This window comes from Physeter macrocephalus, chromosome 10 (assembly GCF_002837175.3).
Source record: "Physeter macrocephalus isolate SW-GA chromosome 10, ASM283717v5, whole genome shotgun sequence".
NCBI lineage: Eukaryota > Metazoa > Chordata > Mammalia > Artiodactyla > Physeteridae > Physeter > Physeter macrocephalus.
The window spans coordinates 34072428-34084649 of NC_041223.1; the positions used below are offsets into that span (position 1 = coordinate 34072428).

At 37.5% G+C, this 12222-nt stretch overlaps 1 protein-coding gene across 1 annotated transcript in view; it reads right to left on the reverse strand.

The window, feature by feature from the left end:
* The window catches only part of LAMA2 (laminin subunit alpha 2), a 621727-nt gene that overhangs the window by 438193 nt on the left and 171312 nt on the right, over nucleotides 1–12222 (reverse strand). Inside the window, exon 3 of the mRNA XM_024122539.3 lies at nucleotides 11721–11833. Coding sequence (XP_023978307.1) covers nucleotides 11721–11833 — 113 coding nt within the window. The remainder of the gene's footprint in view (nucleotides 1–11720; nucleotides 11834–12222) is intronic.

Here is a 12222-nt window from a genome sequence, read left to right on the forward strand (position 1 = left end):
TGGATTGATCCCTTGATCATTATGTAGTGTCCTTTTTTGTCTCTTGCAATAGTCTTTATTTTAAAGTCTACTTTGTCTGATATGAAAATTGCTACTCCAGCTTTCTCCTGATTTCCATTTGCATGGAATATGTTTTTCCAACCCCTCACTTTCAGTCTGTATGTGTCCCTAGGTCTGAAGTTGGTCCCTTGTAGACAGCATATATATGGGTCCTGTTTTTGTATCCATTCATCCAGTCTATGTCTTTTGGTTGGAGCATTTAATCCAATACATTTAAGGTAATTATTGATATGTATGTTCCTGTTACCATTTTCTGAATTGTTTGGGTTTGTTACTGTAGGTCTTTTCCTTCTCTTGTGTTTCCTGCCTAGAGAAGTTCCTTTAGCATCTGTTGTAAAGCTGGTTTGGTGGTGCTGAAATCTCTTAGCTTCTGCTTGTCTGTAAAGGTTCTAATTTCTGCATCAATTCTGAATGAGATCCTGCTGGGCAATCTTGGTGGTAGGTTTTTCCCTTTCATCACCTTAAATATGTCCTGCCACTCCCTTCTGGCTTGCAGAGTTTCTGCTGAAAGATCAGCTGTTAACCTTATGGGGATTCCCTTGTATGTTATTTGTTGCTTTTCCCTTGCTGCTTTTAATATTTTTTCTTTGTATTTAATTTCTGATAGGTTGATTACTATGTGTCGTGGTGTGTTTCTCCTTGGATTTATCCTGTATGGACTCTTTGCGCTTCCTGGACTTGATTGACTATTTCCTTTCCCATATTAGGGAAGTTTTCAACTATAATCTCTTCAAATATTTTCTCAGTCCCTTTCTTTTTCTCTTCTTCTTCTGGGACCCCTATAATTCTAACGTTGGTGCGTTTAATGTTGTCCCAGAGGTCTCTAAGAATGTCCTCAATTCTTTTCATTCTTTTTTCTTTATTCTGCTCTGTGGTAGTTATTTCCACTATTTTATCTTCCAAGTCACTTATCCGTTCTTCTGCCTCAGGTATTCTGCTACTGATTTTTACAGAGAATTTTTAATTTCATTTATTGTGTTGTTCATCATGATTCCTAATAGCGAATTTTCAATTTCATTTATTGTACTGTTCATCATTGTTTGTTTTCTCTTTAGTTCTTCTCGGTCCTTGTTAAACTTTTCTTGCATTTTCTCCATTCTGTTTCCAAGATTTTGGATGATCTTTACTATCATTACTCCGAATTCTTTTTCAGGTAGACTGCCTATTTCCTCTTCATTTGTTTGGTCTGGTGGGTTTTTACTTTGCTCCTTCATCTGCTGCATATTTCTCTGTCTTCTCATTTTGCTTAATTTACTGTGTTTGGCATCTCCTTTTCTCAGGCTACAGGTTCTTAGTTCCCGTTGTTTTTGGTGTCTGCCCCCAGTGGCTAAGCGTGGTCCACTGGGTTGTGTAGGCTTCCTGGTGGATGGGACTCATGCCTGTATACTGGTGGATGAGGCTGGATCTTGTCTTTCTGGTGGGCAGCACCGAGTCCGGTGGTATGTTTTGGGGTGTCTGTGAACTTAGTATGATTTTAGGCAGCCTCTCTACTAAGGGGTTGGGTTGTGTTCCTGTCTTGCTAGTTGTTTGACATGGGGTGTCCAGCACTGGAGCTTCCTCGCCATTGAGTGGAGCTGGGTCTTAGTGTTGAGACGGAGATCTCTGGGAGAGGTCTCGCTGATTGATATTATGTGGGGCCAGGAGGTCTCTGGTGGTCCAATGTCCTGAAGTTGGCTCTCCCACCTCAGAGGCTCAGGCCTGACACCCAGTCAGAGCACCAAGAACCTTGCTCTCGGGAGGCCACGAGCCAGGCAGCTCTTTATTGATTTTGTTACAATGCTACTTCTGTTTTATGTTTTGGTTTTTGGTTGCAAGGCATGTGGGATCTTAGCTCCCCGACCTGGGATCAAACCCGCACCCTCTGCATTGGAAGGTGAAGTCTTTACCACTGGACTGCCAGGGAAGTCCCCTTGTTTTGCCTTTTCAAGTCACTCTCATTACAACTCTAGCCCATTTGTTCTCTGCTCAGCATTACTATCAGTGTAGAAGGCCAGGAACTATTACTTACTGAGTATTAACTACTGTGTAGCAGTGTGCTTGGCTATTTGCCCATATTACATCACTTTATCCTATAACAATCTTCTTAAGAAAGAAGTGGTGCTATTGATTCCATTTTCCATATGACCATATTGAGGAGTATAAAAGTAGGACAATTTACCTAAGGTAAATGAGCTAATAAGTGATAGGTCAGGAAATGGAAGTGGCCACAATTATTGAGCAAAAATATATCTCCTCCTTTCTCCTTAGCCTCTTGCTCATCCTTCTTGCCATTTTATTATTTTTAAGACTCAGGGTCATACTGAAAACATGTATTATCTACAAATTAAAACACACATGCTATCACGTAACTTAAATATACAGTCAACTTATAGGAAGAAACTCTAATTTATATGTGCATATGATATATAACTATATATAAGTCTAATTATATATATAAGCATATATAAATATAATAAGTAAAAACTTAGACTTCAAGAATAAAATGGGAGAATACACAATATTCCACCAACATGAGGAAATACAGTTGTGTTTCATGTGTGGAAGTCATCAGACAGCTGTGAAAAATTGCCCACATTCAGTCTATTTTAGGCAGTCCTCTTCAGACTTTGCATAACAGAATCAGTATGATTTAAATTTTTTAACAGATCTTTTCCCACAGATATTTAACAGATCTTTTCATTACGTATTATTATTTCTATTTTTTAAAAAAATTCTTGAATTTATTCCCTGGTTTCAAGAATCATCTTCCAGGGTAGTCATCTTGACACTATTTGAAATAGGATCTGCATCTCTGAAACATTTACATTTTCATGATGTTGCTACAATTTAGTTTATTATTTATATCAAAATACATAATATCTTTTGTCTAGAATCTTGTTTAAACAGCATTCTGGTGGCACTTTCCCCCTTTTATACTTCTACTTTTTTCAAGTGGGAAATTTTAAAACATCAATTAAAAAATTACAGTCCTAGACTTCTCTGTTACAAATGAAGAGTTAAATTGACTAAAATCTGCTTTTCCCAAATAAAGCTATAAATGTGGTAAAGTCACACAGAGAGTGACAAATATGACCGAAGTTCATAACATGTTTAGTAAAAGGATTAGTGAGAAAATTTACTTCATGCTATTTAACCGGAGACTTAAAGGAGAAATCATAAATTTGAAAATGCAGAGTATACTTTACCATAAGAAATACAGTAAGAATATTTCTTCCTTTGTTTAATTTTCAGCTTTAATATGATTCTTACACTATGAATTGGTGTTTTGATTGTTTATTCATTCAATCATTTTTTCATTTAATACAAATACAGATGGTCTTGGACTTATTATGCTTCACTTCAAATTTTGAATTTGTATCTTTTCCAGGCTAGCAATATGTGGTATGATGCTCTCTTGTGATGCTGGGCAGTGGCCGTGAGCAGCAAGATGCAGTCAGCCACGGGATCAGGAAGGTAAGCAACTGATACACTTTCAACCACTTTGTACCCACATACCCATTCTGTTTTTCATTTTTAGTACACCATTCACTAAATTACTGGTGAAATATTTAACACTTTATTATAAAGTATGCCTGTGTTAGGTGGTTTTGCCCAATTGTAGGCTAATGTAAGTGTTTTGAGCATGTTTAAGGTAGGCTAGGCTGAGCTACGATTTTGGTTAGGTGTATTAAATGCATTTTTAACTTACAATATTTTCAATTTGCGATCAGTTTATTGGGATGTGATTCCATCATAAGTCGAGGAAGAGCTGTAGTAAAATATATGTAGTAAGTTAGACAGCCATGTACTTTATGGAGAAAAATAAAGCAGGGAAATGGGTTAGGAAGTAGGGAGGGATTTGTAATTTTCAATAGGATTATCAAGGAGGTCCTTGCTATGAACATGACACTTGAATAAAAATCCAAAGGAAATGAAACAGACTGTATGGAAATTAGGGAAAATAATTCCAACACAAGGAACTGCAAGTGCAAAGGACTTCAAGACTCAGTGAAGTAGCCAGTGGGGCAACTGAAGAGGGGAGATTGAGGCCAGGGATGAAAGGGGGTGAGATAAATCCTTGTGGGTAATTGTGCTTTTTTCACTGAGTGCCATTAGAGGGTTTTAGTGGAAGGAGTGATCTGATCCAATTTGGTACTAAAATCAATGTGAGTGCAGTGTTGAAAGTAGACTGAAGGGGAGAAAATTAAAACTAATGCTCTGCACAATACAGACACTAAAGCTGGTAGTCACCTTTATTAGTGATTAAAAGATCAGCACAAATTCATTTAGTGAGAGAGATTACACTTTCTAATTAACCACAGATCCTACTTGTGACATTGAATCAATGATCTTAAAAAAAAAACTAAAGCAGGTAAAGAACTGTGAATTTAATTATATTCCGCTACACTAAACAAGATGTATCATGTAGGACATTTTGAACGCGTAGATTATAATCTCCACTCTAGTTAGTTTTATATTCATCAATTTAGCAGTGACCCAAATAATACCAAGAAAAAATTCAGTGATTTGAAGAGTAATCGTCAACCATTCTTTCATCAAATCTGCTGAGTTCCTGCTAGATGCTGAGTGCCATGGTGGGTAGAAACAGTCTGAGAACTCTGCCTTCAAGAATGCTCAATCTAGAAGGACAACAGGGGAATACATCTAATCACCATGCCATGGGCTAAATCCTTCATAGAGATCTGTCTCCAGGAGACAGATCAAATAGACTGTATTGAACAGAACCATATTCAACCAGAGCTATGTAAATCTTGTCTCACTTTTTAATATATCACGTGTACTTCCTTATTTAGATAATGGGATATTAAATGTAGGAATGTCATTTATACTTCTTTCTACCTGCTGAATATTTAATAATTAACTGTATCTATCTCACTTTTTTCATGCTTTATTATTATATAAGGGATTAATTATTACATTAACAGTTCAAGAAAAAATGGTTTTATGATATTCACACACATTCCAAAAGTATAGCAATATCTGTATAGAAATATTAATTCATCCTCCTCTAAAACATAACTCTCATTTTAAACTGTTAACCTATCTCACTAGATATGTCTCTATAAGGTCAATGAATAAAACATTTAGGTCAAGAACATGTGGAACTTGATCTCTCTATCTGTAGACAATTTTTCTTGATAAATGCATTTTTAGTTTTGGGGGATAAACCAGGAAGAGAAGGGAATTATGTATTGAGATAAAAGAGATTCCTACACATGAGCATAACTAATTCCATGGCGTACCTGGATTATCCAGGAACGAATATGACTCAATGTACGGTTTTTTAAAGGTCTGTTAAAAAGCTGCCCCTCTGTATTTTAACCCACTTGCCAATCAACTTTCTTCCTAAACAAATCAAAGGGCAAGCCTAAGAAAATGGCCAGATTTTAAAAAGTCATAAAATGAGATCATATATTATAATATATATTGTTGTGAAAATCCGGTTGGAAAGGGACTAAAATGGAATATTTTGGACATCTTATTAACCTTCAATTTCCTATTATTGTCTTTTAAATTTATGTATATTCTTCTTTACCATTATACTGGGGTTTTGCATACACATCATTGGAACAGCTAAGCTTCTCTTTGAGATTATGCTGATAGTAGGTCTTTATGATAACTGTAATTGTCAGATGTAATTTAGTTGTTGTATTGCTATTACCGTTATTTCAACTTCTTGCCATGATATTATAATATTTATTTTGCTAATCTAGAACTTGGGGCACAGCATGATTAAATTATTTGCTCAAGATATGCTGTGAGTAAACAGTAGTATTGGGAAGAGTTAATAATCCCTTAGTAATAAAAATCTAAAAACAATCTATAAAATAAGTACCTACTTTCTTCTCAATAAATGTTATACTTTTCTAGGGTTCATCTTGAATGATAAAATGTAAAAGAAATTTCCCAGTGTAATCTGTAATGATTCAATCAAGGAAATCCAATGGTGACCTTTATTTAAAATAGTAACTTATTAAAAGTATTCCACAGAGGAGCCAAGTATATATCAACAACAAAAAACTGGCACTTGTTGAAATTCATGCATCTCAAAATAAAAAGGAGAACTAATAAATGGTCAAAGCTCTTGCTGAATCAATGACAAACAAACATTTAGTGATATTTACCTATTCATTATGAAACTACTGCCCTTGACTCCCAGCTGAATAATAGTTCATATTATGATGAAAAACCTATTAATCCTTCACGCTGTAGGTGAAAAAGACTGAAGTTATGCTGTTTTAGAGATATGCTAAAGTGTAGTAGAAAATGAGAGATCTAGTCCTTGTTTTATGACAAAACAGACTTTGGCTATATTCTCCTGTGTAAGCCAGGAGATGATAACCCAGTATTCCTTAAACCCAAACAATGTAGGGACCCCTTGAAATTATATACCAAAAATTCTCCCTAAGTTAGGTCTTCCAATCCCAGTTTAGGAAATACTGGCATAGTTTGGGGTCTGGATTCAGACAACTCCGTTTGAAATCCCAGCCCTGCCCATAACAGACTTTAGTAAGAAGCCCAAGTCACTTAATTTTTCTAAGTCTTAGTGTTCAACTATTAAAGAGAGGTAATAATACTAGCTGACTTATCAGCTAATTGTAAGAAGTAAATGATATAATAAGGATGTCCATATTTTCTCTGTTGCCAATGCATTGTAACATGCCTTCCTGCAGTTTTGCCCCTTAATTGAATAGGTTTAAGAACCTGTTCCAGTTTGTTCCTCCAAAGCCTGAGGCTAACTAAGAGGTCTAAATCCCCTTTCTGTCTGTGAAATTCCCTTATAAAATCTGATTACAAAATCTGCTTAGCGTTTTACATTATTAAATCATTGACTAAATTAAAATCTTGAGACAAGCAGAAATAAGGATTTATTTTATTTTATAGGTTGTGTTCTGCTTCTCTTAAACACATGATGAGTTGATTTACAGGAGGTAAGAGAGGGCTGAAGTGAATAAGGGCATGGGTGGGTGCCATTCTGGGATATGAGACCATACGAGGACACATGTCTGTGCCACTTCCATGAGGTGTACTCCAGACTCTGGAGACAGGTAAACTGATCTTATAAACAGATTCCTGCTACTTGTTATGAAGACTGAACTATAAAAGATGTCTCGAGTATTCACACCTCTGAAGGCCATTAAACTAAAAGGGAAGAGGAGAGAACAGGAAAACAAAGATACCATGGGGAATGGATGAGTGGGGATGCAAAGCAAATGGGAAAATATAAATGGCTTCACTGAAAAATGGGTTTTCAGATGCACTCTTTGACCTGTGGAATTAATAATGATAGGTATGTTGAGTAAAAATGATTTAGTAAAAATCTGTGATTGTATCATCCAGTTGTAAATTAGAAGGAAAAAATGCTGCTATGTTTAATAACAAATGCAGGCATACCTTAGAGACACTGTGGGCTCGATTCCAGACGACTGCAATAAGGCAAATATTGCAATAAAGTGAGTCTCATGAATATTTTTGGTTTCCCAGTGCATATAAAAGTTTTGTTTATACTATACTATAGCCTATTAAGTGTGCAACAATATTGTGTCTAAAAAAACAATGTACATATCTTAATTTTTAAAATACTTTATTGCTAAAAAATGCTACACATCATCTGAGCCTTCAGCCAGTCAAAATCGTTTTGCTGGTGGAGGGTCTTGCCTGGAAGTTGATGGCTGCTGAATGATCAGGGTGGTGGTTGCTGAAGGTTGGGGTGGCTATGGCAACCTCTTAAAATAAGACAACATTGCTGCATTGATTTACTCTTCCTTTCATGAACAATTTCTCTGTAATATGCAATACTGTTCAATAGCATTTTACCCAAACGCTTTCAAAATTGAAGTCAATCTTTTCAAACCTGCCGCTGCTTTGTCAGCTAAGTTTATGTAATATTCTAAATCCTTTGTTGTCATTTCAACAGTCTTTATAGCACTGCCACCAGGAGTAGATTTCACCTCAGGGAACCACTTTCTTTGCTCATCCATAGGAAGCAACTCCCTATCTGTTAATCATGAGATTGCAGCAAGTCTGTCACATCTTCAGGCTCCATTCTAATTCCAGTTCTTTTGCTATTTCCACCTCATCTGTAGTTACTTCCTCCATTAAAGTCTTGAACCCCTCCAAATCATCCATTAGGGTTGGAATCAACTTCTTCCAAACTCCCGTTAATGTTGATATTTTGACCTCTTCCCATGAATCACGAATGTTCCTAATGCCATCCAGAATGGTGAATCCTTTCCAAAAGGTTTTCAATTTACTTTGCCCCGGTCCATCAGAAGAATCACTATCTATGACACCTGTAGCCTTACGAAATGTATTTCTTATATAATAATACTTAGAAGTTGAAATTACTCCTTGATCCATGGACTGCATAATGGATCTTGTGTTAGCGGGCATGAAAACAACATGAATCTCCTTGTACATCTCCATCAGAGCTCTTGGGTGACCAGGTGCACTGTCAATGAGCAGTAATATTTTGAAAGGAATCTTTTTTTTTTGAGCAGTAGTTCTCAACAATGCGCTTAAAATATTCAATAAACCATCCTGTAAACAGATGTGCTGTCATCCAGGCTTTGCTGTTCCACAGCACAGGCAGAATAAATTTAGCATAATTCTTAAGGGCCCTGGGATTTGGGGAATGGTAAATGAGCATTGGCCTTAACGTCAAGTCACCAGCTGCATTAGCCCCTAACAAGAGAGTCAGCCTGTCCTTTGAAGATTTGAAGCCAGGCATTGACTTCTCCTCTCTAGCTGTAAAAGTACTAGATGGCATCTTCTTCCAATAGAAGCCTGTTTCATCTATACTGAAAATCTGTTGTTTAGTGTCCCCACCTTCATGAATTATCTTAGTTAGACCTGCTGGATAACTTGCTGCAGCTTGCATCTGATCTGCATCAGTACTTGCTGCTTTACCTGGCACTTATATGTTATGAAGACAGCTTCTTTCCTTAAACTTCATGAACTAATCTCTGCTGGCTTCAAACATTTCTTCTGTAGCTTCCTCACCTCTCTCAGCCTTTGTAAAATTGAAGAGAGTTAGGGCCTAGCTCTGGATTAGGCTTTGCCTTAAGGGAAGGCTGTGGCTGGTTTGATCTTCTTTCCAGACCACTAAAACTTTCTCCATGTCAGCAATAATGCTATTCTGGTTCCTTATCATTTGTGTGTTCATCGGAGCAACACTAAAAGGAAACTAAAAGTTTCCTTCAAGAACTTTTCGTTTACATTCACAACTTGGCTAACTGGTGCAAGAGGCCTAGCTTTTTGCCTGTCTCAGCTTTTGACCTGCCTTCCTCACTAAGCTTAATTATTTCTATCTTTTGATTTAAAGTGAGAGATGTGCAACTCTTCCTTTCACTTGAACACTTAGAGGCCATTGTAGGGTTATTAATTGTAGGGTTAATAATTTCAGTGTTGTGTGTCTCGGGGAATAGGGAGGCCCAAGGAGAGGGAGAGAGATGGGGAAATGACCGGTTGGTGAGCAGTGAGAACACATGCAACAGTTATTAAGTTCACCTTCTTGTATGGGCATGGTTCGTGAACCCCAGAACAATTATAATAGACACATCAAAGCTCACTGATCACAGATTACCATAACAAATATAATAATAATGAAAAAGTTTGAAATATTGCAAGAATTACCAAAATGTGACACAGACACACAAAGTGAGCAAATCAGTTGGAAAAATGGTGCCAATAGACTTGCTGGCCACAGAGTTGCCATAAACCTTCAATCGGTTAAAAAAAAAAATGCAATATCTGCAAAGCATAATAAAACAAAGCATAGTAAAATGAGGTGTGCCTGTTAACATAGGGTTGGCCAAAAAGTTCGTTCAGGTTTTCCTATAAGGTGTTACAGAAAAACCCAAATGAACATTTGGCCAACCCAATGCTATTGTGGTTGAGCTCAAAGAGTAGTATAAGTGACTTGTGGAAATTATATTAACAATTGAGTCTCCTGCTCCAGGTGTGATTTAAAAGAATAGGCAGAGAGTAAACCAGAGCAATGAACCATCACTATTTATTGATTCCCTATCCCAGGAGATGACCCAAGGTAATAGACAGCAGACTCACTCCTGATTGGCAAGTTGGATTGCAACTTTCAACGACCACATGATGGGGGACAACTGCTGTGACTGGCAAAGGACCAAGTTGTCTTTATCCAGAGAGGGATAAAGTCCATTTTGAGACTAGGATTTTCAGGGAATTCATGCATAAGACTTCATTGAACTAAAGCATAATTGATCAATGTAGTAGTTTGCCTGCCTTCCCTGATTGTGCTCTGAGATTTCCTGAGAAATATTGTTAACTCAAGGCTGACATTCAGCTGCCGGTATGGTAGAAATAAATACACACCAGTTGGCAATTTAGCTGCAGCACTGAGTCCCTGCTGCTACCCTGTTGCTCAAGTCCTGAGGAGTCCCAAACGGGTGGAAAGAGCATCTGCTGTGAGACCCACCAACCAGCCCTTTGCAATTCCTGAATAAGTGCACCCTGGCTAAAATGGGCCCCAAACCTGAAGTGGGTAGTTCGTGTCCTATTGATGACAAACAGCATGCATTAGGGAAATGCCTGGTGCCTATCTGGCCTCCTGAGAATGTGACAAACCCCCACTGGCTAGTGCTTTCCTCCACTGTGATCACATGTGGAAACACAAGCTCTGCAGTTATGGTATCTGTCATTATCTATTTTAGCCATATCCTCTCCACTAACCCCAAGCCCCTTTGCTGCTCTGCCTCTACTGGATCAGGGAGGAATGCCTAATTATCTTTCCTATGCTATCCCAGAGAGTGAGAGAGGAACAGGTTGAGTTAAAAAAGTCATCTAAGTTCAACATTTCCAGTCTCAGCCTTCAGTCAATCAAATAAACTTTTGTATTTGGAATAACAGTAAAATATGGGACCATTTTTCCAGACTCCCTCCTATTTGCAAGCCTAAATAATTCTTGATGAATACTTTCCACCTGACCTGAATACTGTAAACAGAAAGAAGAAAAAAAATTAAGGTAGAAGGCACCTAGACCTATGTGCCACAAACTCTAACAACTTCCAACATCAATTTTATACAACTGCAAGGCTTGTTACCTCATTACTGGCCCAACTTTAATTTAAGAATCAACCATCACATCTTGCTCAACTCCCAGTAATGAGAGGCAATGTACTCAAGAGTCCTGTTATCCAAGAACCTTTTCATACACCCACCATGAGCAGAGTGGCAGCACTCTATTATTTTAAATGTTCAAAAATGGCACTATTATATTTTCTTTATGTAAGATTTCGTTGATCAACATTTTTATCATTAACTCTCATTGTCAAAACAGAGTCAGCTCCTAATTCAGTTTTAAACTTCTCATGCAAATTCATTTTATTGGGCTGGCCCAAAGGTGAGTTTGGGTTTTTCCGTAAGATGTTATGGAAAAAACCAAATGAACTTCTGGGCCAACCCAAATAGTTGTGCTTTAGAAATAAATGCCAAATATTTTAAAATAGCAATTTACTAAATGAATAAGCCCCTTTGTTCACTGTATCAAGAAAACAATGGAGGGTAGTAAGAAAGAGTATCCTTTCACCCAAGAACTGCTAACTACACAAAGGGCAAATCCAAGATCCAATTTCAAAGTGGAAAATGATAAAAAATAAAATGAAAAATAAAAAAAGGCATAATACCTGCTGTAAATCCAGTGTAATTGTCACGTAATGGTATTCGATTCCATTCTTAATACTGGGACTCTGCCACCAAGTGTTCTTTCCATCAATAGCATTTGTAATCGGGTGTCTCACTATTGAATCAGCAGCAGCATGTGAAAGGAGAAAAGATCATATGAAGAATTTATAGCTGTTTTTTTAAAGTAAAACTAAGTTAAAACCATCATCATGTGAAGGTCAAACATAGCAATTCATATCTTTAACAGAATTTGGTTACTGTCGACTTTTTCACAGCGCTCCACAAGGTAGTGTGAAATGGTTAAAGACTATAAGAGAGGAAGCTGTTCAGCACTCTGGCCATCAACGAAAACGGGCAACTTTAAAGACAACTATAGGGCTTCCCTGGTGGCGCAGTGGTTGAGAATCCGCCTGCCGATGCAGGGGACACGGGTTCGTGCCCCGGTCCGGGAAGATCCCTCATGCCGCGGAGCGGCTGGGCCCGTGAGCCATGGCCGCTGAGCCT